Here is a 27254-nt window from a genome sequence, read left to right on the forward strand (position 1 = left end):
ACAAGAGAGTCTTAGAAATCTGTGGAAAGCCAGTAGACAACTCCGACATTGAGAAACGTCGATTTTCACGAACTTTTGCATCAACTGTCTGAACGAGTTCGTCAGTCACCAATGATGATCTACCACTCCTCTCTTCATCATGAATGTTTTCTCGTCCACTTTTAAATAAACGTACCCATTCACGGACAACTCCTTCACTCATAAATCTTGGTCTGTACACGGCACAAAGCTCACGATGAATAGCTGCTGCAGAATATCCTTTGGCTGTAAAAAACCTTATGACAGCACGCACTTCACATTTGGCGGGGTTTTCTATTGCAGCACACATTTCAAACTGCCACAAAAACTAAACTAGCGCAGGTACGACGTTCACTCGACCACGGCTTGATGCCGACTGACCTGTTGAGTGCGTGAACGCACAGATGGCGTCGCTACTCCCCCCACAACCCGCACTGTGACCAATCGGAGGTTACTTTCTGAACCGCCCTCGTATTTACGCCTTTGTATATCCATTGTGTATTTTGGGATCATCACACATTGTTATGCGCTGATTCGATGATGTATTCTCTGTGTCTAAGTACATCAATGATGCATTCATTATGCTGTGGACCACTGACCACGCCTCACCTCCCGATGTTGAGCAATCACTGGCTAGTAATAATCATCCATCAACTAGCAGCAGCTCTCTTGCCTGTCCTATCGTTTTAGGACAGTAGCACCAGGTTAGTCATATGCCACCTTTAAGTTATGCAGTGGCTGCAGGTAAATTTAAGGGCAGGATCTCATACCTGCATAGATAACTCTACTGCAGGATACCAAGACCCTATTCGTTTCCTAAACACGTGTCTACCTGTTATGAAAATTGCCTAGAATCCACAGTATTCCACCATCAAGTGCTATACGACTTTATGATGTGGACTAACAGACTTTCCCCTAAACAAGATGATAATGGTGAGGGAGAGAAAACCATTGTCTATATTAGGCGGGAAAATGCTGTGATATTGTGGGGTGCCTCAATTACTGAATGGTTCAAGGGCTTTACCTTCAGTGTCCAAAAAAAAAAAAAAAAAGTGATTGAAATGGCTCTGAGCACTATGGGACTCAACTTCTGAGGTCATCAGTCCCCGAGAACTTACAACTACTTAAACCTAACTAACCTAAGGACACCACACACATCCATGCCCGAGGCAGGGGACGAACCTGCGGCCGTAGCAGTCACGCGGTTCCGAACTGAAGCGCCTAAAACCGCTCGGCCCTTCAGTGTCATACTGGGTCAGTTTTCTTAAATGGAAGAAAGAGGTTCCAGAAAGGCACTCAGCTGTATAATCCACCTTGATAAATACAAACAAACAGGACACATTAATGAGAGATGTCGCCTACCATCATTGCTCTCTGTAGATACAGATACTAGCTTGGGCATGTGGTATCCCACAAAAAAAGCACAAACACAGGTTCAAGTTCGAGATGACAGCATAGCAGCCTCCGCCGAAGAAGATCCCACGACCAATGAACTGTCTTCTGCGCTGGGGACACAACTTTAGAAGACGACAGATTATGGAAAGAACGGTTATGGACTCTTATTCAATCTCTACAAATCTCTCTAGCTTCCAGATCTGACTTCGAACACAACAGAGTACAATGTTATAACAGGACGCTAAGGTTTAGCATAAAGGTGCTGGACATATCCACTTTTGCAAAGTAGCTGGTCAGTGTAAGCAACATTTAAATTCGTTGCTTTTCTTCTGGGGGAAAGTCGACATTACATCTGGATCAAAAACTCATCCCATCATCTTCCTCTCAATTGAGAAATAAGAATTGAACGCGTCATTTTTGGTCTATATGTCTCAACCCACTTACTATGAGAGAGGAATGAACAACACATCTGATGGATTGCTCTACACAGGAATCGGAACAAGTGTAATGCATTCTGAGGCAGACAAGTCTTAAACTTTAAGAGTACCTACATCAGGAATGTTGCCTTTTTGTAGTATACATTGATTTCAGGTGCCTCCTAGCTCCTGTGGCACGTTTTGAGGATGATACCACTGCCAACTGTAGTACCTTCACAGAGCGACACATACCATACATGGTGGCATACCAAACTGTATGAATATGTGACTCTAGTATTAACCATTTCAATTCATATATCAGGAATTATTCTGTGAGGTGTCTACTCTTTCAGCTGGAACAACTTGCAAGGAATGTTGACTGGATTTATCTCAGCAACATTCCCATGCCCAAAATGCAGTAAAATTTGTACAAGAAAGCAGTTCACTGTCATATTTGTGGGTTGCCGCCCGACAGAAAAGTAGCAACTCCACGCAAAGACCATTCTCATCTAATGGGAAAGTCCCCAAAGTGCACTACACACTGAATGCAGCTTGAAGTACCAACTACCACAACACATACTCATCTTTTTTTCATAATTTGAATGAGTATCATGGTCGCTTCTTTGTTGAGCACTTAGCTGATTTCGGCTTCAGAAGTGATAAGGTTCATGTCCTGCCTAAGAGACGTTAAAAATACATCTCAAAAAAATGGTTCAAATGGCTCTGAGCACTATGGGACTTAACTTCAGAGGTCATCAGTCCCCTAGAACTTAGAATTACTTAAACCTAACTAACCTAAGGACATCACACACATCGATGCCCGAGGCAGGATTCGAACCTGCGACCGTAGCGGTCGCGCAATCCCAAACTGTAGCGCCTAGAACCGCATGGCCACTCTGGCCGGCAATACATCTCATTCTCCAAGAACATTGCACTCCACTTTCTAGACTCCCTACGTCTTATGCTCGCACTGCTTCAGAAACTTACTGAAACACTGTGTCACGAGAACATGTACATACCTCAGGGGGCACATTCTGATGATGCAGAGTTGCAGCTCGTGACGAAGAACGAGTCTTCCCATGCGAACATTTAGATTCGATGGAGAGACCCGATGAAACCACACTGTCTTACATAACTGCGTTCACCAGTTATCTCACGGGCAGTGCCGTAATGGATGTGGATTATGTGCGTGCAGTTAATGTTTGTCATCCCTAATTTAAGGGAATATGTAAAACTTTTATATACACACACTGGATCTTGCCTTCTGTTACACTGCACCAGGGCTTTCGTGGGACGCCATGTTGAAAATGACGTGATGTTGACGTCCTTCACTTTTTCGAACGTGGGATTCGTAGGAGATAGGATGATAATAAATTAGCTTTTATCAACCCCAAATCTGATCTGATAGCACAATAAACCTTAAAGGAAAAATGCCTGAACTTTTTGTACGTTAACTTTAATCTTAACTGAATCAAAATTTATACTGACTGAATTAAAATGCAAAAAATAATTTTACTGAATATAAATAGTCATGTAAAGTGAAGACAACAAAATTGTTTCCTTCCTTTATTTGGCCAGGATTACAGCGAATAAACTAACATATGAGAAACATAAGATAGGTGTTTTACAACATGAAAATTCTGTGGGTGATATATCTTTTCAAATGAAAATAATTGTGGGCGTATCACTCTCGACAGAACGAGTACAAATAGATATAGATTTTTCCACCATCACACGAACCAGCGAAACATAGTAAAGGAAATAGCGGAGCGACTCTTATAAACAGTAATGAGAACCCTTCTTGACACCAGAGCACACCAGTCGCTATAATAAATATGCAGTCAAGTTCTCTCTGATATAGAAATTGACAACAATTAGCAGTAACTTTAGCTGGATCACTGCAATTAGTACAAATTGTGAAGTCTAGAGCCAAATTTTAAAAAAGCGTTTCAAGAGACAACAGATCATGACCAGAAACATAACTGAGCATACATGAGCGTTGCTGGAGTTTGTTTCACATTACACAATAGTACCAACACCTCACAGAGAAGGCGCAGATCAATTAGCTGTAATCGCAACCAGCGTGTGGCTGTAATCGGAGCACAACCAGGAGCCAACTAGATACTGGGGGACACAGTGTTAAATGTTTCCAAACGCAAATCCTCACCATCAACAACGACCAGCGTGCAGTCGCTCTGATGCAGATGCAGACCTGACGTTTAACATGGTCCTTATGCCAACAACGACTCAACTCCAAAAGGGTCAGGAGCATGTATAGCAGAAAATAAAAGTTCTTCCACACTGTAACACTAGGCATATTCAGTTCTAAGCTGGTGGTTGCGTGGAATATTTAGTCCTGAACTGTAGCAGCGGATTTGGATTCATGAATCATAGACAACACTGCACACCATTAGATGACTCCATGATGTCTGCTGGAATGACTCATTCACACATGCCACCTAAAGTCTGGTTAAAATTACTTGATAGTTGACACTTCATGTGGTGGAGCTAGTTTCATTGAATCAGAGTGCTCAACGTCATGGCTGAACCATTCACTGTTTCCAAACTGCCACAGCAATTTGTCAGTTCACTTACAATTCCTTGCTCAGTATTCTTTCTTTATGCACTTGGAGAAATGCATGGTACACACTGTGCTGTCTTACAATATAAAGGGTGTTTGAAAAAAAACTCCCTAGTTTTAAGTATATGTTTACTGGGGAAACTAATGAAAAATTACATCAATGAGTATATATTATGAAAGAGAATTCCTTAAAGTTTTGGTTAATGTTAGTAGACTTCAACGTGGGATCCATTTGTTGCCCAGCACACATCGAGACGATAATCCACACTTCTCGCCACATATTCACCAACATTTCAGGTGTAACTGCCCTAACTGCTGCGATGATTCTCCCCCGTAAATCATTGATGTCTCTGATCTTTTCACTGTACACAACATTTTTTGTGTGGTTCCAAAATAAAAAGCCAGCCCTGACTATCCACATTCCTGGAAAGTGAATGTCAAGAGACGCACACACATGGCTACTGTAATGAGGTGGGGCGCCATCTTGTTGGAAAAACACAAGCCCCTTTTCCGCCTAAATATCGTCCATTTGGGGAAACACTACCCGGGTTCACCGCCATGCTGACGTCTAAAATTACGGGGTGCGCTGTTATAGCTGACTCAGTTTTCACAAGCCAAATAGCACACTGCGCTTTCTATTGCGAAGTACACATTGTTGCTGAGTTGCACTGCACTGCACTGCACTGCATGCAGGCCTGGACTGGACTGAGGGAACAAAGGAAAAAAACAGCACTGGTGCCGTCTCAAGGTCAAGCAGACCTACCAACTGCAGGGGTACCAAACTTGGAAAGTTGATGAATCAAACACCACAAACTAGAATAGTGTATGTCACTTTGTACAGATTCTAGGACACATTAAAAATAGGGAGTTCTTTTTCAAACACTCTATTTATTCAAACCAGTTTCGATCATTTATCATCTTCACAGTGGAAAAATATTGAGGCATCTTCACATATCATACATACTATTTAACTAAAAAAGACGCCATAGCTGACTTGCAAACATCAGAGAAAGGATACCGTCTTCAGCAACCGGAAAACACTGAAAACACGTAACAGCAGTAAGTGCCAAGCACCATTTGGTTGTTGTGCCTGAGCAATTATGCTGTGCTGTTACAGGGTTTCATGTTTTCTGCTTGTTTAAGCCGGTACTACGGCGTCAAATATTTTTTTCTGACGTCTGCAAGTCAGGCGTCTTTTCTGGTTATATAGTATGTATGACCTGTGAAGTTGTCACAGTATTTTTCCACTTTGAAGGTGATCAATGATCGAAACTGGTTGTGAATAAATATATTGTAAGACAGCACAGAGTGTACCATGCATTTCTCCAATTATATCAATGCTGTTGACAGTCGCCAGAAAAAAATTTTTGTTCTTTCTTGATGTGTTTGGATCCCGAATCATGGGTCAGGCACTTTTATTTCGTATTTCATCATATGTAATAGCCACACCACAAATAACACACACACATTAAGATGCTAATGGCATAACACGTTTTACACGCAGCTCTAACTTAACAATGCTGGATATTTCTGCACAAGACGCCATACAGCGTCCCATATGCGATTATCATAATCACGGAGATCGGCTTGCATTACATAAACTTTGCACACATTGCCTGAAACCGAATTTTCTGAAGGCTTCAGTTCATCATTGCAACTGGGTGACGTCAGTCAAAAGTGTAATGATTTCGTTCAGTGTTATATTTTAGCGCACTGGTTAGCATATTAACCTACCACACTGAAACTCATCAAGAGCTGTGAGTCTTTTAATTTCTAAATCTAATCAAAAGACTCCAATTATCATTTTTATTCAATTAAGTGGTTTAAATATAATTTTAAATAAAAAATTCTTTGCCATGTCATTTTCATCATCGTATTGCCTTTTTGATAGCCCTTATTTTTGTACCTATCATCCTTTTTTCGTCTGGACTCTGCCTGTGTCGTCCATAATCTGCAACTAAGTGCCAATAAGGACTGCTCATCGGTAGGTAGCGCTGTAGTTCGTGCAGCCAGTGAAAGGAGACCAATGTAGCAAGAAATTACAATATACTTTTAGCTCTGAAACTAAACTTTTTCTGTCTTGTTGAGTTTGCTCGTGGATGATAGCTTTAATAGCCACGAACAAGGCGATCGTGATTTTACTTCTGCCGCAGATTGTTGACCACCGCTTTCTCGGATACATCACATACCACGTAGTTGTGATTAGCTTATGATACGAGTTTTAAATTCAGGGCTACAAAACGGTACCGCATTTCAGTCGTTGGTGACTTAAAATCAGCTGTCGACAGATCTCGCATTTCCAACGTACCTTGCACCAATAACCGTGCAAGCCGGACGCCTATGTGGCAACACTGTAGCAGCATGTGACAGACGTCAGCTATCAAGTAACTTTTAAGCGGACTATAGCAGGAACGTGGAAACTAACAGTGTTAGGCGGGAACAAAACTTGAAGACGTACTGCAGTCAGCGCTGTATCAAACATTTTTGTAAGTCATTTACTCTTTTCACTATTAAAGGTTATTTTTGTATAACTAATATATAAACACCGTGTACAGTCCATCACTGCTGTTGGGCGACATCCACAGCACGACACATTAAAGGGCGTCGTGTCTTTCAGCGGGTCCCGAGTATATACTTGGTATGGTACTAATGACTGACAAGGGAACCTCCCCATCGCACCCCCCTCAGATTTAGTTATAAGTTGGCACCGTGGATAGGCCTTGAAAATCTGAACACAAATCAATCGAGAAAACAGGAAGAAGTTGTGTGGAACTATGAAAAAATAAGCAAAATATACAAACTGAGTAGTCCATGCGCAAGATAGGCAACATTCAGGATACTGTGAGCCCAGGAGCGCTGTGGTCCCGTGGTTAGCGTGAGCAGCTGCGGAACGTGGGGTCCTTGGTTCAAGTCTCCCTCGAGTGAAAAGTTTAATTTTTTATTTTCAGACAATTATCAAAGTTCAGGCACTCACACATAATTAACTTCGCCCTCAAAAATTCCAGGACTTGTTCAGATTTACTTGGACATATGCAGGATTTGACGGTCTACACACGGAAAAATTTGAATACGTTAAAAACACATGTTTTGAAAGAGCACAGGGAAAACTGTGAGACTGTGAAACTGTTACATTCATTTGTTGCAGTTTATGTGACAAACTCTTATGTTTTCATCACTTTTTTGGGAGTGATTATCACATCCACAAGAAAACCTAAATCGGGCAAGGTAGAAGAATCTTTTTACCCATTCGCCAAGTGTACGAGTTAGGTGGGTCGACAACATATTCCTGTCATGTGACGCACACGCCGTCACCAGTGTCGTATAGAATATATCAGATGTGTTTTCCTGTGGAGGAATCGGTTGACCTAGGACCTTGCGATCAAATGTTTTCGGTTCCCATTGGAGAGGCACGTCCTTTCGTCTACTAATCGCACGGGTTTGCGGTGCGGTCGCAAAACACAGACACTAAACTTATTACAGTGAACAGAGACGTCAATGAACGAACGGACGGATCATAACCTTGCGAAAATAAAAAAAAGTAAACTTCTCACTCGAGGGAAGACTTGAACCAAGGACATCTCGTTCCGCAGTTGCTCACGCTAACCACAGGACCACGGTGCTCCTGAGCTCACAGTATCCTTGATGTTGCCTATCTTGCGCATCGACTACTCAGTTTGTGTATTTTGCTTATTTTTTTCGTAGTTCCACACAACTTATTCCCGTTTTCTCGATTGATGTGTGTTCAGTTTTTCAAGGCCTATCCACTGTGCCAAATTACAACAAAATCTGAGGGGGGTGCGATGGGGAGGTTCCCTTGTGAGTAAACGAATGCCTACAGCATTTTACAGCTCTGTTTTTGAGTTGCTGTGTAGCCCGAGGAGCCACAACCTCCTGAGAACGACTGTCTCTGGCAGGGAGTTGAGCCCGGTAACACTGACAAAATCCTCTGGCGTCGCGTCATCGAATTTTGACTGAACGAGACCGGCGCCCACCCAGCGACACTTGATCGGCCTGCGGCGGTGCAAGCCGCTGCCGCACTGCCTGTGTTTACCGGCAGACGCACCTGAGGCGCGCATGCGCGGAGCGCGGTGCGCCCAGTGTGTCACGACACACATCTGCCGGGCTGCGCGTAACGGGACGGCGCCCCCCACCCCCTCGGCCTGTCTGCGCTGACCCACTTGACGGCGCGGCTTTTTTTCTGGCTTACGGTAACGCGGCTGGCTGCGAGCGCCTGCAGTGCCCGACGCGACGGCGGCCCGAGAGGTTCGGAAGGACGAGCGAGCAGGAAGAGCGCTCGGCCTAGCGGCGAGGAGTGGTGAGGCGCGATGCGGAGCTGCCAGCAGCGACCCCGACCCAGACCCAGGTAGCGGCCAGCGAGCGCAGCGCCACAGCACCGCCAGACGTCGCGTCGCCACAGGGATGGCCGCACACGGCCTGCTCCTGGTGAGTCGCCGGCGACGCCCACCGCGTCGCCACTGTCCGCAGTAGCTCCTGTGTTGTGCGTGGCTGGTGTGCTCGGCGGCTGTTTGCAACTACAGTAAGGGGGGAAAGAAAACGACTCTGCATCGTGCTTTCGTCGACTCGATTTATTTAGTCGGAAGATGTGACGAGCTCAAGTCCATTTTCAGAGAACAGCATACGTTTCTAGTGCAGATTAAAATTTGTATGCAGGCTGCATTCGAGGGCAGTGTTTATATCTTTGGTGACATGTGATTTTGTAAAGAGTTAGTAGTATGTTTGGGAGTCTCCAACGCCTCCCGTATCCTCAAGGATTTTCCGTACTTCGTATACCATGTATGTACATAATTTGCACATAAACACTCGTCGGACTCCTTTTATCTATGGTGAAATAAGGTTTTTCCGAATTACCTTGCGATCTATTTGTGGCTATGTGTAAACCATTGAAGTGCATAACAAGGGACACTCCCTATTGTACCACGTATTAGGGAAACCCCTTCCATGCCTGGTGTGTGCTGTGATCAGTCAAAAATTTTCTTCTGGGGTTGCAAAATACTAACACTAATTCTTTACAGCCGAATGGAAAAACTGGTAGAAACCGACCTCCAGGAAGAACAGTTTGGATTTCGGAGAAATGTAGGAACACGCGAGTCAATACTGACACTACGACTCCTCTTAAAAGATAAGTTAAGGAAAGGAAAATTTAAAGTCTATACCGTTTGAGGACTTACAGAAACTGGCAAATCTAGCGATATGTAGGAGTGTTCAGTACGTTTTTACTGTGTTGTTGTGGTCTTCTGTACGAATACTGGTTTGATGCAGCCCTCCATGTTACTGTATCCTGTGCAAATCTCTTCACGTCCGAATAACTACTGTTTACTCTATTTATCTCTAGGCCTACCTCTACGATTTTTTACCCCTCACACTTCACTCCAGTATTAAACTGACGATCACTTGACGTCTCAGAAACTGTCCTATGAACTGATCCCTTCTTTTAATAGAGTTGTGCCGCAGATTTCTTGTCTCTCCAATTCTATTCAGTACCTCCACATTAGTTACGTTATTTACTCGTCTAATCTTACCATTCTTCTGCAGCACCACATTTCAAAAGCTATTTTCTTCTTGTCTAAACTGTTTATAGCCCATGTTTTGCTTCTGTACACGGCTACAGTCCATTCAAATACCCTGACACTGGCCGAGCGGTTCTAGGCTACGGTCGCAGGTTCGAATCCTGCCTCGGGCATGGATGTGTGTGATGTCCTTAGGTTATTTAGATTCAAGTAGTTCTAAGTTCTAGGGAACTGATGACCTCAGATGTTAAGTTCCATAGTGCTCAGAGGCATTTGCACCCTCAGACAAGACTCCCTAACACTCAGATCTATATTCCACGTTAACAAATTTCTCTTCAGAGACGCTTTCCTTGCCATAGCCAGTCTACATTTTATATCCTCTGCTTTGACCGTCAGTTATTTTACTAATAGCAAAACTCGTATACTACTTTGTGTCTCGTTTCTAATTCCGTCAGCATCACCTGATTTAATCTGAGAACATTCCATCATCCTTGCTTTGCTTTTGTGGATGTTCATATTATATCATTTCAAGACACTGTCCATTCCATTCAACCGCGCTTCCAAGTCCTTTGCTGTCTGACAGAATTACAATGTCAAAGGCAAACCTGAAAGTTTTTATTTCTTCTCCCAGATCTACTCCAAATTTTTCTTTAGTTTCCTTTGCTGCTTGCTCAAGGTACAGACTGAATAACATCGGGGATAGACTATAACCTTGTCTCTCACTTCTCAACCACTGCTTGCCTTTCCTCCCCCCCCCCCCCCCCTCTGGTTTCTGTACAAGTCGTAAACAGCCTTTCGCTCCCTGTATTTTTACCCCTCTGGCATCAGAATTTGTAAGAGTATTCCAGTCAACATTGTCAAAAGCTTTTCTGTAAATCTACGAATAGTATAGATGTAGATTTGCCATTTTCTGTAAGTCCACAAACGGTGTAGACGTAAGTTTTCCTTTCCTTAACTTATCTTTTAACAGAATTAGCGTCAGTATTGACTCGCGTGTTCCTACATTTCTCCGAAACCCAAACTGTTCTTCCCTGAGGTCGGTTTCTAGCAGTTTTTCCATTCCGCTGTAAAGAATTCGTGTTAGTATTTTGCAACCTTGACTTGTTACGCTGATAGTTCGGTAATTTTCACACTTGTCAGCTTTTCTCACTTTTTACAGTTTCTGAAACTTTGTAAACTGGTTCTTGTGGGATGGTAGGCGTCTCTGTTAAGTGTCTGCCAGTTAAGTTTTATCAGCACCCAATTAACCCCCTTCCAGCGGTAAAAAAAATCTGACGATTTGTGCAAGTTCTTCGTGTACGTTCATAATGTCCTGTTTGTCCTATCTGGTATGGGTCACAGGAGTGTTTTGCAAGCAAACTTCTCTGGATGAATGGTTGCGTTTTTCCAGAACCCTGCTAATGAATCGGAGCCTTCCACCTACTTTACCTGCTGTTGAGACTGTGTTCTTTCCATCTCGCATTCCTACAAACTGTGGCACCAAGATAGCTGCATGAATTTGACTTGTTCCAAGTGCGACTCATTCATGTTAGTTATTTGATGTCATATTTTTGCAGTTTTTTAAAATAATGAACCGTTCGTTAACTATGAACCAAACGTAAAATTCGGTCTACGCTACAGGTCTGTCTGTATTTTGTATTAGTAGGCTTTGTCAACTCGTGACCAAATTGACGCCTTCCAAACTAATCTAGACGGATAAATATGTCGCTTCAAACAGTTCCAGAACGCTGTAACATTCCAACATTTGGCTTTTCGCCATTGTTTTAGCCGTATATGCTTTTTATGACCAGTGCTTCACCATCGGTGGTGACACATCGAACTTAAAATCCAGCAAAGTTTCTCCTAAATACTCCTGAAACTAACTCCTTTACAACTTTGCGAAAATTAAGTTGTAGAAATACTATTCTACCTTTATTAATTCGTTGCCATTGTTAATATATTATTACACTGAATAAAATGCCATACAAGGTGCTCTTACAAAAAGTAAACTTTTCGTTATGGCGTTGTTAAGTCATTCACACATTTGCACAAACTTATTTTAATGAGTAGCTCTTTAACAGTAGATAGCAAGTCAAAATAGGTTTCCTGTTTTTTCACGTTGGCTGATAAGTATTGGCTGCAAAAAATGGAACGCCCCTGGACTCATTCTGTAGAAGTCGTGGAATTTGTGTTCATGTTGGGAGAACTGACGAGAAATCACAGCTGAACAATGTTCGATATTCATGGCGTTGTTCTGATCCGCCCAGTACTTTGTTTCCTTTTTCAATTTCTAGAGCTTTAAATAATAAGCCCCAATGACGTCCTCTTTAGAAGTGTTCATGATTGCAACTGAGAAACATGATTCGTGCAGTCTTGTTGCTTGTTGTATGGTGAGTCCCATCGCATGGCATATTGTATCGCCCCCGTGGTATGAAGTGTCGCACCAACAAGTGTCGCGTCGCATATCGTTTCTTCTCAGAGGTGCAAATGGTTCAAATGGCTCTGAGCACTATGGGACTTAACATCTGTGGTCATCAGTCCCCTAGAACTTAGAACTACTTAATCCTACCTAACCTAAGGACATCACACGCATCCGTGCCCGAGGCAGGATTCGAACCTGCGACCGTAGCGGTCACGCGGTTCCAGACTGAAGCGCCTAGAACCGCACGGCCACATTGGCTGGTCTCAGAGGTGCACTTTCCTCTTTAACCACTAGATGTTGGTGATGGGGCAGATGGTTTCGATCCCGCCTCTGGCATGAGATTTTGTGTTCAAAGGACACTGTGTTGGTTTAGTCGTGATAATAAGCAATGCAGGACGGCGGGTGGAGTTTCAAGTCGGCCGTCCAACTCTAGGTCTTCTGTGATTCCTCTAAATGGTTTGAGGTGTATGTAAAGATTCTTCCTTCGAAAGGGCGCGCTAGATTTCCTCCCTAATCCATCACCACCAACCCAAGTCTGTCTTAGATTGCTAGTGACTTAATCGTCGAGGGATGTTAACTCCTAAACTTTCTTCTAGATGCGTGATAGCGATACGCAATAATCATTATGAAGAAGATATAATATTTATATATCCCTGTAAGGTAGGCACCCCTCCCCCCCCCCTCCCCTCCCCTGTCCAATGTTGGACCTAGCTGGGTGGCCCAGCTTGACCTGACCTGTCCTTTCCACCTTTTTATTCTTTCATTTCTTGGTTTTAATGCCTTTTCTTAAATTATCTTTTAACAGCGTGTTTGTACTGTCTTTTTTATGGGCTTTGTTTTTTTATTTTGTTGGTTACACTTAGGCTTTCCAAGATCCGCCTTTCGCCTCCTTCCTTTGACGAATACTCCTGGTTTGCCACTTAACGGATGAAAGGACTGATCACCCTGCAGTTTTGTCCATTTCACTCCAAACCAACCAATCAACCAATTTATGTATCTGATGTTACCAGTGGTATAGCAACAGATACCAAATGCGCATTTCCTGCTGTTTACATATTTTAATGGGAGAATCGCTTTCTACGGACAGTCTTGAGGCAAATGCTAGCGTGTCATAGTGAGAAGTATTCTTTTGGTAGTTAAGTAATTAGCAGTGAAATTGGTGCTGCAAGATTGTGAATTACGAAATTCCTACTTTTGGGTCGTCAGTCGTATAATGCAACAAATAACTGCACTCCTCAAATATCAAGTTCGTTACTTTCCCAAAGATGAATACAGTGATTATGGAGAGTGGCATAACCATGGATGATGCCACGCAGCGATTGACAGCTAAATGGCTTTACAGTACCTTCACGAAAGACATCTACACCATACTCCGCAAGCCACTTAAAGGTGCGTAGCGGAGGGTACGTCTGGTATCACCATCTGATCCCCCTACCTGCTCGAGTCGCGAATGGCCTGTGGGAAGAATGGTTGTCGGTAAGCCACTGTATTGGCTCTAATTTCGCGAATTTTCTCGTCATGGTCATTACGCGAAATGTAGGAAGAAGTAATATTTGTCCACCTCATTCCGGAAAGTAATTTCTCGAAATTTCAATAGTAAACATCTCCATGATGCACCACACCCCTCTTGTAACGTTTGCCAATCGAGTCTGTTGAGGATCTCTGTAGATCTTTCGCGCCGACGAAACGATCCCCTGACGAAACTCTCCGCTCTACATTGGATCTTCTCTATCTCTATCAGTCCTACCTGATAAGGGTCCCATATTGATGAACAATACTCGAGAATCAGTCTAACATGCGCATTATAAGCCACTTTCTTAGTAGACGTGTTTCCTTAAGATTCTTCCTATGAATCTGTCTGGCAACTGCTGTTTCTCCTTTTTATTTTATGTGGTTATTTCACTTAAGGTCGATCTGAGTAGTTACTCCAGGATATTTTACGGTAGTTAATGTTTCTAGCAGTTTCCCGTCAATAGCGTATTGATACAGCAGTGGATTTCTTTTCCTATGTATGCGCAGTGTGTTACGTTGCCTGGACCATTTATCACTCCTCTGCTCTCCTCTTTGCTCCTTTGTTATAAACATCTGCAAACAGTCTAGAGCTTCCGATGCTTTCTATATATCATTTAGATACATTGTAAACAATAACGGCCATAAAACTTTCTGGCAGATTAAAAGTGTACCGGACCGAGACTCGAACTCGGGACCTTTGCCTTTAGCGGGCAAGAGCTCTACCAGCTGAGCTACCCAAGCACGACTCACGCCCCGTCCTCACAGCTTTACTTCTGCTAATTCCTCGTCTCCTACCTTCCACTTGAGTACTTGCCCGCAAAAGACAAAGGTCCCGAGTTCGAGTCTCGGTCTGGCACACAGTTTTAATCTGCCAGGAAGTTTCATATCAGCGCACACTCCGCTACAAAGTGAAAATCTCATTCTAATAACGATCGTATTACATTTCCTTGGGATACTCCGGAAATTAACTTTACATTTGTCGATTTTGTTTCTTTAAGAGATGTGTTGTCATTTCTACAAGGAACTCTTGAATCTAGTCGCGAATCTGGTCCGATACTCGATAAGCACGTATTTTTTCACTAAAAGGCAGTGCGGGACGGTGTCAAACCCCTTCCAGAAGTCAAGCAACACGGGATCAACCAGAGTGCCGTCTACAGTGCTATAGATCTCTTGGAGGAACAGAGTGGTCAGTTTCGCAAGGCCTGTTTGCGGAATCAGTGTTGACTTCTATAGAGATTTCCGTTTTCCAAATAAGTCGTGATTCAGCGTAAAAGTGCCCTGTAATTCTAAAACAGATTGACTTCAACGATACAGGTCTACATCTGCCCTGCAGCTCTTCTTGAAAATGGACATGACCTGCGCTTTTTTTAGTCCCTACGTACCCTTCTATGCTCCAGCGATCTTCGGTAATCTGCTGTTAGAAGGGGAGTAGGTTCTTTCGCATAATATTTGTAGAACCTTATCTGGTGCCTTCCGACTGCTAAGGGACTGTAATTGCTAGAAACTAGCAAACCTCTTGTAAAACATTTGTATTCGTTGTTATTCTGGCTATTTTCTTCCCATTGGTGTTTCTTTTCTGTAGCGGGATCTGAGACATCATGAGTGGTCGATTATTTTCACTTCGTGGCTGGCTGCCCTTCCCGCCGCCCCGGCTGTTAGCCTTAGGGACTCAAGTTTCTAACGTGTTTAATATTTTAACTATTATTAAAAAAAGAACTTATTCCTCATCTGTTTTTATCGTCTCAAACTGACCATTTTCGGGCAATGTAGTCCATTTCTTGTCACACAGTAACCTGGCATAACGGAACACCGTTTAGCTATCATAGACGTGAGTACATGACAGTAAATCTGATAATTCTCTTGACTGGTTACTCTGTAACTACGAGAAATGATTTGAAGATAGCAGACACTGTCAGTAACCGGTCAGTCAGAGATAATAAAAAGAGCGATCGACAGATGGAAAATGAGTTTATTTTCTGCAAATAAGGATTGCAGACTGCTCCCTGTCTACAAGTATATCCAGTTTTGGTTAACTGTATTTGTGTCGTGTTTTCTCAGATGGAGACAAATACAGCGCGGTATTTATCTAAATGAACGTGGTAAACCATGTAAAACCTTACGTACGTTGGCCGGTGGACCAGGTAAAGTGTCGTTAATCTGGCGCGCGGAACAGTCAGTGTTTCGTAAGCTATCATAAATACTTCCTAGACGCAGCTACTTCAGCATTGCTTTCACCAGCCTTGGTTATTTTTTTTTTTATTTTTGATACTGTGTTGCTTCTTTCTCGCTGTTTAACCATACGGTTGTTTTTGCAGTAATCCTGAAGTCGTCGCCAATGAAAATGTCTTCCTTGTTAAAATATCTTGATCTGTACGTGCTTCTAAACCACCACAATCTCCTCTGATTCCTCATGTCATTGCTACAATTAATCATGTACGTTCACTATAAACGTCATTCACCGATATTTAAAAATCGACCGAGCGAGATTGCTTTGTGGTTTGCACACTGGGCTCTTATTCGGGAGTGTTCTAAATCCGCGTCTGGACATCCAGATTAAGGTTTCCTGTGGTTTCCTTAAATCACCCCAGGCAAATGCCAGGATGGTTTCCTTCCCCGTCCTTGAAACAATCCGAACTTGTGCTCCGCCTTTGGTCACCGCGATGTCGGCGGTAGATTAGACCCTAAGCATCCTTTCTTCCTTTGAAAAATCGAAACTTCTGCTTCGAAAGGCACAAGGAGTCGCTAAATACTTCTGATGTGCAGGCCTGCCAACACGGGTATTAACATCCTCCAATGCAGGATACAGGGGAAAGTAAATGCATCTCCACCAGCGTAGTCTAGTCACTGTTAAACAGTCGTACAGCATGATGAGTGTGTTTGTAAGATTCGTGGTGGTAATTCTGAAACAAGCTTGTCTGGTGCTGTGGTTTTTCAGAAATTAAATAAAACATTGATCTTTCCGAGAGGCGACTTCTAAAGTGTTGTTTCACCGTGTGGTATTGACCCTATTACGTTAAAAATAAACCCCGTGATCAGGCCCTAAAGACTGGCCGCTGTTTCAGCCCCTGCTTCTGGCGTCACTACATTCGATACAGAAGGACATGTGGTCAGCAAACCCCTCTCCCAGCTGTTGTCAACCGTCGGAACCTGGAAACTGCCGTTTTTCATGCAAGTAGTTCCCAGATTAGCCATCAAGAGACTAACTGCAGCCCGTCCAAATCACACAAAGAAAAAAAATCTCTGGCACCATTGGGAACCGAGCCAGAGTTCGCCGCTCGGCAGCCAGACGCCCTGACCACTTAACCACGAAGGTGGACTGTTTTATTGTAGTAATTATTTCTATCTTATTTCTGTCTTATGCCTATTTGTCATTTACGGGTTACTTTGACTCGCAGTGGTCGGTTTCTGGATCTACCAGAGCACATGAACTGCTTTGCTACACAGTAATCCACCACCGATTTAAACTGTCCACAGAAGATATAACTAACGTTACTTAGTCTTCTGCAGTTAATTGTCAATGGAAATTAATTGTCAAAGTGCCAGATCACATCGTTAGTGTAACAGATTTCTAGCGCCACTTGGATATCGGTTGACGTTCCTGCTTTTCGTGGCTGGTCACAGAGCGACGTGGGACATGCTATAGCCAACATATACGCTTATTAGTTTAATTTAATGTCCACACCTACAGTCCAATCTGCGTAAGATCCCTGACATTTAGTGGCGCTGTAGTCAACTGCAAAGCCTCAACGGCTGCAGTCCGCAGCTCGTGGTCTCACGGTCGCGTTCTCGCTTCCCGAGCACGGGGTCACGGATTCGATTCCCGGCGGGGTCAGGGATTTTCACTTACCTCGAGATGACTGGGTGTTTGTGTTGTCCTCATCATTTCATCATCATTCATGCAAGTGGCAAGATTTGACTGAGAAAAGGTTGGGAATTTGTACGGGCGCTGATAACCGCGCAGTTGACCGCCCCACGATCCAAACAACAATGGTGGTCATCATCATCATCATCATCATCATCATACCAAGGGTCGTCCATTTCCGGTGTCTCTGTTTAACTTACCGGGCAATACCAGTCTGTGTACATGTCATCTGGGAAATATACAGGGCACTAAATTACTGCGTCACTTCATTGTGACAAGTCCATGTAGATCTTTCTCTTATTCTGTATAACTGCACCTTCAGAAATATTAGATGGAAAAATCCTAATACTGATCTCCCGTACATTCGGAAAACTTCAAAAGTTGTGCCATCTGTGCGATATATTCTCCATTGTCACGCCTTAAGAGGAATAGTAGAGGCACTTTTGTTCTAAAATAAATAAATAAATAAATAAATAAAAACATAAACACATTAGTAAACGACCAGTCAGACAAGAGGCATACCGATGATTCACTGATGCACTTTTATTAGGTAAACTGATCAAACGTCTAGAAGTAAAGCTAAAATTTGATATTAAGTAAGAGAAACATTTGCTTACTCAGCGGTAGTGATAGCAAGCTGATAAATTCTGCAAAATTATCAAAATCTTGAAAATAAAACAGTATCATCTTTTCTTGCCTTTTCTTGAGTGTTTTAGTGTATTGGATTGCCCCAAGTCGGATCGGAGATCGAAGGAATTGTTTGCCGTTACGAGCTATAGCCGATCGTTCAGTCAGTTACGTGGATGAAAGTTACGTACAGGTAAAAAGTGTGCACCAGTTTATCTATTCAGGAATATCCCAAGGCGTAACAGCTTCACTCAGTACATCAACAGAGTTCTTAATCTCTGGTGACATTGGACCCGCGTTCGGAATGTCGGCGGTTCAAACCGTCTCCGGTCAACCAATTTAACGGTTTTTTGTGGCTGATCTAAACCGCGTGGGCCAAATGGCGCGATGAATCGTTCGAATAGGGCACGGAAGATTTGTTTCCCCATTCGAGGCTTATTCACCGTTTCGAATGACGTTGTGCGTAGGACGTTAAATCTTCTGTCTTCCGTTCAATGCTCCATTGAACTTCGCTGCATACTTTTTCCGTCGCACCTTTCCTCACAGTGATGCTAGCCTAGTAATCGTTAACATCATACTACCTCTCAAAAAGTCACAAAAAAGCGTACATTTCGCTGCAGACAGTAACGCTCATTGTTACGATTTTAAGAAGCTTACACGGAAATATATGCAAGAAACGCCCTTCGTTGTGTGAAAGGCTGACTGGCCGAGAGTGGGGAACACACATCTGGGACAGACTTTAGACACTTATCTCATAGGACAACAAGATCAAGACGAGCGATATTAGTGCGCGTGCAAATATGCACAGACTGGCATTTACCGTCGCGTCATTCGCGTGAGGTTAAGGAAAGAGTGAATAATAACGGTGCGAAGTGTCGTCCGTTATGAGCTGTGCAGTATACAGGCAGACGCCAAAGCTGTTTCACCTTAAGGTAGCTAAACACGTAACGGCATGGTTGACAACCACGCATAAGCAAGCGTGCTTGCTCAAGCATGCACAGATTCCTCGCGCAAGCATGCGCAAATTTGTCGCGCCTCCAATGGCTCAAGTTGCTTGTACAAGTATCAGTTTACCAGAAAAATGTAGAGCTCGGATGACGATGCGCTGTCTTGGGCGACTTTTCAGCTTGTCATGGAAAGAAAAGAAGCGGAAACGCTGTTTGTGGAGTAAAGGAACGAAAATACTATTCCTGGATCAACCGATCGTGGTAGACACGCCACCAAAACTGTTTTTCTTCTCTTTTCTTCCGTGTAATATTTTATTCTTTGACTTGTCCCACGTATGGTACAATATGTGAAGAATTTAATGTGAAAGGAGCAAATAAAAATTAAATCAAATCACTTTCGAATGCTTCTGACTTCTTGATATCCACGCTCAGGCGTGAACACGCTAGAACGCTTCCACGAGCATCGATCGAGCATCACGCTGTCTTTACACTCCTGACGCTTGTGCAAATTTCAGTCACACGCTCAAGCATGTGTACTTGTCAAGCATGCTGAACCATTACGTATGTAGGCCACTCGACTCATTTTGCTGTTACTATTCGGTTGATGCAGAACTTCGTAAAGTTTTTCCGCAAGTACACAATAGACAGATAACAGAGACTTAAGTCATCAGTAATATATTCCCCTTCAGCAGTCTGCAAACGCTGGGGTAAGTTTTAGATTCCGCGACTGCAGAATCACACGGTTTTGAGGCGAAGAACTGATCGAGCCATGTTTGGAGCGCATTTTAATCCGGATAGGGAGTTCCTTGAAGGCTGTTCGATAGGGAGCAGAGAAGATGAAAATCTGAGGGCACAAGGTCAGGTGAATAAGGTGGGTGCGGAATGATTTCCCAACCTAACTCATGTGTAACGATTTTTGTCAGTCTAGGAGAATGCGGGCAGGCGTTATCGTTCAGATCACTTCACGCAGTCATCCTGATCGTTGTTCTTGGATTGCGCCTGCATATTTCTCAGTTGTTGACAATAAATGTCAGTAGTGACGGTTACACCTCGCGGAGGCAATTCATAGTACACCACACAGATTCTATTTCACCAGATGCATAACATTATCTTTTGTGGATGCGCGCAGATCTTCGGGGAGTTGCTGTCATGTTTGGGGTTAATTATTCCTTTATTTTCCTTATGTTAGCATAAAGTCACCATTTCTCGTCATCAGTATCGATACAGGACAGGAATTGTTCGTGTTGTTCACGATCCAATTGATCAACTGATTTTTGTGATTTTGGTTTAGGGGATGCTGTATACTGATTTTTGAACATTCCATATTGCATGAGAATGATCACAGTTCATCACATTTGCCAATTACCGAATACTCTGGCGTTGATCATTGTGGATTAATGTTTAGAATATCCTCTTCAAACCCCGAATGTCTTCCTGAACGTCGACAAGCACTAATGTCAAACGATCTTCCTTAAAACTACTGCAACCTACTTCATAAGTTTACATTCTCTACTGGTCTAAACTGTTTATTTTTAACGTTTCACTTCCGTACAAGGCTGTACTCCAGACAGGACTTACTAGCACCGCAATTTATATTCAATGTTAACATTTTTCTCTTGCTAGTCTGCCTCCATTTTAATTCTTTCTACTTGGGCCATTGTCAGTTATTTTGCTTCTAATGCAATTATCTCGAGATCGCGTGACTGAATTCAATTATACTACACTTGTTTTCCCCCCATGAACCATGGATCTTGCCGTTGGTGGGGAGACTTGCGTGCCTCAGCGATACAGATAGCCGTACGGTAGGTGCAACCACAACGGAGGGGTATCTGTTGAGAGGCCAGACAAACGTGTGGTTCCTGAAGAGGGGCAGGAGCCTTTTCAGTAGTTGCAAGGGCAACAGACTGGATGATTGACTGATCTGGCCTTGTAACACTAACCAAAACGGCCTTGCTGTTGTGGTACTACGAACGGCTGAAAGCAAGGGGAAACTACGGCCGTAATTTTTCCCGAGGGCATCCAGCTTTACTGTATGGTTAAATGATGGCGTCCTCTTGGGTAAAATATTCCGGAGGTAAAATAGTCCCCCGTTCGGATCTCGGGGCGGGGACTACTCAAGAGGATGTCGTTATCAGGAGAAAGAAAATTGGCGTTCTACGGATCGGAGAGTGGAATGTCAGATCCCTTAATCGGGCAGGTAGGTTAGAAAATTTAAAGGGAAATGGATAGGTTAAAGTTAGATATAGTGGGAATTAGTGAAGTTCGGTGGCAGGAGGAACAAGACTTCTGGTCAGGTGACTACAGGGTTATAAACACAAAATCAAATAGGGATAATGCAGGAGTAGGTTTAATAATGAATAGGAAAATAGGAATGCGGGTAAGCTACTACAAACAGCATAGTGAACGCATTATTGTGGCAAAGGTAGATACGAAGCCCACGCCTACTACAGTAATACAAGTTTATATGCCAACTAGCTCTGCAGATGACGAAGGAATTGAAGAAATGTATGATGAAATAAAAGAAATTATTCAGATAGTGAAGGATGACGAAAATTTTAGTCATGGGTGACTGGAATTCGGTAGTAGGAAGAGGGAGAGAAGGAAATGTAGCAGGTGAATATGGATTGGGGCTAAGAAATGAGAGGAAGCTGCCTGGTAGAATTATGCACAGAATATAAGTTAATCATAGCTAACACTTTGTTCAAGAATCATAAAGGAAGGTTGTATACATGGAAGACTCCTGGAGATACTAGAAGGTATCATATAGATTATATAATGGTAAGACAGATTTAGGAACCAGGTTTTAAATTGAAAGACATTTCCAAGGGCAGATGCGGACTCTGACCACAATCTATTGGTTATGATCTGTAGATTAAAACTGAAGAAACTGCAAAAAGGTGGGAATTTAAGGAGATGGGACCTGGATAAACTGACTAAAGCAGAGGTTGTACAGAGTTTCAGGGAGAGCATAAGGGAACAATTGACAGGAATGGGGGAAAGAAATACAGTAGAAGAAGAATGGGTAGCTTTGAGGGATGAAGTAGTGAGGGCAGCAGAGGATCAAGTAGGTAAAAAGACGAGGGCTAGTAGAAAGCCTTGGGTAACAGAAGAGATATTGAATTTAATTGATGAAAGGAGACAATATAAAAATGCAGTAAATGAAGCAGGCAAAAAGGAATACAAACGTCTCAAAAATGAGATCGACAGGAAGTGCAAAATTGCTAAACAGGGATGGCTAGAGGACAAATGTAAGGATGTAGAGGCCTATCTCACTAGGGGTAAGATACATACTGCCTACAGGAAAATTAAAGAGACCTTTGGAGAGAAGAGAACCACTTGCATGAACCTCAAGAGGTTAGATGGAAACCCAGTTCTAAGCAAAGAAGGGAAAGCAGAAAGGTGGAAGGAGTATATAGAGGGTCTCTACAAGGCCGATGCACTTGAGGACAATATTACGCAAATGGAAGAGGATGTAGATGAAGACGAAATGGGAGATAAGATACTGCGTGAAGAGTTTGACAGAGCACTGAAAGACCTGAGTCGAAACAAGGCCCTGGGAGTTGACAACATTCCATTAGAACTACTGAGCCTTGGGAGAGCCAGTCCTGACAAAACTCTACCATCTGGTGAGCAAGATGTATGAAACAGGCGAAATACCCTCAGACTTCAAGAAGAATATAATAATTCCAATCCCAAAGAAAGCAGGTGTTGACAGATGTGTAAATTACCGAACTATCAGTTGAATAAGTCACAGCTGCAAAATACTAACGCGAATTCTTTACAGATGAATGGAAAAACTGGTAGAAGTCGACCTCGGGGAAGATCAGTTTGGATTTCATAGAAATGTTGGAACACGTGAGGCTATACTGACCCTACGACTTATCTTAGAAGATAGATTAAGGAAGGGCAAACCTACGTTTCTAGCATTTCTAGACTTGGAGAAAGCTATTGACAGTGTTGACTGGAATACTCTTTCAAATTCTGAAGGTGGCAGGGGTAAAATACAGGGAGCGAAAGGCTATTTACAATTTGTGCAGAAACCAGATGGCAGTTATAAGAGTAGAGGGGCATGAAACGGAAGGAGTGGTTAGGAAGGGAGTGAGACAGGGTTGTAGCTCACCCAGATGTTATTCAATCTGTATATTGAGCAAGCAGTAAAGGAAACGAAAGAAAAATTCGGAGTAGGTATTAAAATCCTTGGAGAAGAGATAAAAACTTTGAGGTTCGCCGATGACATTGTAATTCTGTCAGAGACAGCAAGGGACTTGGAAGAGCAGTTGAACGGAATGGACAGTGTCTTGAAAGGAGGGTATATGATGAACATTGACAAAAGCAAAACGAGGATAATGGAATGTAGTCGAATTACGTCGGGTGATGCTGAGGGAATTAGATTAAGAAACGAGACACTTAAAGGAGTAAAGGAGTTCTGCTATTTGGGGAGCAAAGTAAATGATGGTCGAAGTAGAGAGGATATAAAATGTAGACTGGCAATGGCAAGGAAAGCGTTTCTGAAGAAGATAAATTTAACATCGAGTATGGATTTAAGTGTCATGAAGTCATTTCTGAAAGTATTTGTATGGAGCGTAGCCATGTATGGAAGTGAAACATGGACGATAAATAGTTTGGACAAGAAGAGAATAGAAGCTTTCGAAATGTGGTACTCCAGAAGAATGCTGAAGATTAGATGGGTAGATCACATAGCTAATGAGGAGGTATTGAATAGGATTGGGAAGAAGAGAAGTTTGTGGCACAACTTGACTAGAAGAAGGGATCGATTGGTAGGACATGTTCTGAGATATCGAGGGATCACCAATTTAGTACTGGAGGGCAGCGTGGAGGGTAAAAATCGTAGAGGCAGACCAAGAGATGAATACACTAAGCAGATTCAGAAGGATGTAGGTTGCGGTAGGTACTGGGAAATGAAGCTTGCACGGGATAGAGTAGCATGGAGAGCTGCATCAAACCAGTCTCAGGACTGAAGACCACAACACCACCACTTGTTTTACTTTTGTTATTCATCTTGTAACCCCATTCCTTTTAACTGTCTTCCAAGTCGTTTGCCGTCTCTGACAGAATTGCAATGTCAACTGTAAATTTGTGAAACACAGCGATCTGTATTATTCGTTATTAATTGGAGTCGTCTTCATCGTGTTATAATATGAACAACAATTAGATGACGATCTGTACTCATCTGGGCCCGCTGCGTCGAATGTCATTTAAGGACATTGTCATGAACCAAAGGCACTGCTATGTTTGATTATATTGTTTATTAAAATAGGCCTATCTCGGCGTGATGGCATAAAATATAGCTAATAAGAACAAAGATGCGACATGGAGAATACCAAAGAAGGAAACTACCCGTAACCATATAACATCGCTGACTCCACGGCCAATATAGCTGCCAGGATACATTATGAAATAAACTTTCGTAGTTAAACTATGTAAATAACTGTTCCAAGAAAAATCTAAAATCTATTATAGATCCAACAGGATCAAAGGAGCAAACTTACAATGTGACAGCACTGTCACACAAGTACCAAGACTATATGACGTACGTAGCAAACAGTAATTCTACAATGGGTTAAATTATTTACTTAAAAATTCGAAATGTTGAACCAAACTATGTATTTTTCACAGATAATTCGAAGATGGCAATCACGCCATAATAGGAGTATTGCAAAAAACCGTACAAACACAGCAGCGTCTTTGGCCTCAAAACATGATTGCTAATTTCCTTCATTAGGAACCATGCTCAGATAATGTAATTGGTGCCTAAATATAGTGTTAACAACCACCACCACCACCACCACCACCACCACCACAACAACAACAACAACAACAACAACATCGATACTACGTGTAACTTGCCAATATCTAAATGCTGGTCAGAGCACGACGTTTGGCGCATACGACCAATAACAATTCACGTAAATAACGGAATATGTTCGCCTTATGAAATCCTTCTATCTGTGTAGTCAACAACTGAGTTTGTTTCTGATATAAATTCGAAAACTGAATACAGTCCTACAGGATGGTGCCATAGTGCACAGCTGATTGCAGTTTCGAAGTAATTTTTAAAAAGAACTCTAGTACCAACCCCGTTGTTGGCCGGCCGTTTTCTGCAAATGTTGCGCGTTGGTAAAACACGAACACAAGCTATATGTTCAAATTGGCAAGTGTAGCTTTATATAAACAATTATGCAAGAAAGAGGAAGTAATTATTATGGCGTCAGTGAAGTTGGTGTCATCAGTTACCCGATGAATAATGCGCCATTTATTTCCTAGGATACACGGGAAAATCCCTGCACGTAGTACGGAGCCGGTTCGAGAACATTTATCCGCACAAGTGACTTATCATTTTGCGCCCTTTTTCCCCCGGACATTTCCACCCGTGCCAATTTCCGCCTACTAACTTCGGTACGCACTGTGTACTACTCTTCCGCTTGGTACTCCTCTCAGCTTGTTGACCAAAGCGGCCGCTACTATGTGATACGCCCTGTACAGAAATCTTAGGCGCCTCTACAGCTCCCCTCCGCTTGGCGCCCCAAACGGTAGCTTGTGCAGCTTGGGCCTTAAACCGTCCTTGGTATATTACGTGACGAAGCAGAAAATCGCAGTGCTCGCGCTTACACGTGAGCTGTGGTTCCGTTGCTCCTTTTCCGCGAGAGAAAGCACCGCAAGGAGGCGTTTGTGCTACGCGATGAAAGGCTGCGGTGAACTTCTAGCCTTAGGAAAGTAGACTGCGCGTTTTAGACACACGGGTTATCTAACACGATTCCCTGTCTCCTGGCTTTTATTCGGAAGTATTTCCATTCTCCATTGATACACTTCTGGAGTCTGTTTGAAACACTCCCGACATACGAACACACAAATATCACTCGCTTCTGAACTAAGTTGTCCTCAGTGTACACATCAACTATTTAACCTTTCATAATATCATATCAAGCACTGCATTCTTAAGTACACTATCTGATCAAAACTACCCGGGACTATGTAAAGGCGGAATTGACGTCTAGAAGTCATGAGAGGCGGACCCGCAAATACACTCCTGGAAATTGAAATAAGAACACCGTGAATTCATTGTCCCAGGAAGGGGAAACTTTATTGACACATTCCTGGGGTCAGATACATCACATGATCACACTGACAGAACCACAGGCACATAGACACAGGCAACAGAGCATGCACAATGTCGGCACTAGTACAGTGTACATCCACCTTTCGCAGCAATGCAGGCTGCTATTCTCCCATGGAGACGATCGTAGAGATGCTGGATGTAGTCCCGTGGAACGGCTTGCCATGCCATTTCCACCTGGCGCCTCAGTTGGACCAGCGTTCGTGCTGGATGTGCAGACCGCGTGAGACGACGCTTCATCCAGTCCCAAACATGCTCAATGGGGGACAGATCCGGAGATCTTGCTGGCCAGGGTAGTTGACTTACACCTTCTAGAGCACGTTGGGTGGCACGGGATACATGCGGACGTGCATTGTCCTGTTGGAACAGCAAGTTCCCTTGCCGGTCTAGGAATGGTAGAACGATGGGTTCGATGACGGTTTGGATGTAACGTGCACTATTCAGTGTCCCCTCGACGATCACCAGTGGTGTACGGCCAGTGTAGGAGATCGCTCCCCACACCATGATACCAGGTGTTGGCCCTGTGTGCCTCGGTTGTATGCAGTCCTGATTGTGGCGCTCACCTGCACGGCGCCAAACACGCATACGACCATCATTGGCACCAAGGCAGAAGCGACTCTCATCGCTGAAGACGACACGTCTCCATTCGTCCCTCCATTCACGCCTGTCGCGACACCACTGGAGGCGGGCTGCACGATGTTGGGGCGTGAGCGGAAGACGGCCTAACGGTGTGCGGGACCGTAGCCCAGCTTCATGGAGACGGTTGCGAATGGTCCTCGCCGATACCCCAGGAGCAACAGTGTCTCTAATTTGCTGGGAAGTGGCGGTGCGG

General features: G+C 43.3%; 1 protein-coding gene across 1 annotated transcript in view; it reads left to right on the forward strand.

Moving 5' to 3' along the window:
- Nucleotides 1-8657: 8657 nt before the first annotated feature.
- The window catches only part of LOC124595275 (protein spaetzle 4-like), a 55842-nt gene continuing 37245 nt past the window's right edge, over nt 8658-27254 (forward strand). The window contains exon 1 of the mRNA XM_047133951.1: nt 8658-8853. Within this exon, the coding sequence (XP_046989907.1) occupies nt 8830-8853 (24 nt within the window). The 5' untranslated portion in view covers nt 8658-8829. The remainder of the gene's footprint in view (nt 8854-27254) is intronic.

This window comes from Schistocerca americana, chromosome 2 (assembly GCF_021461395.2).
Source record: "Schistocerca americana isolate TAMUIC-IGC-003095 chromosome 2, iqSchAmer2.1, whole genome shotgun sequence".
In the NCBI taxonomy this organism is placed as follows: domain Eukaryota; kingdom Metazoa; phylum Arthropoda; class Insecta; order Orthoptera; family Acrididae; genus Schistocerca; species Schistocerca americana.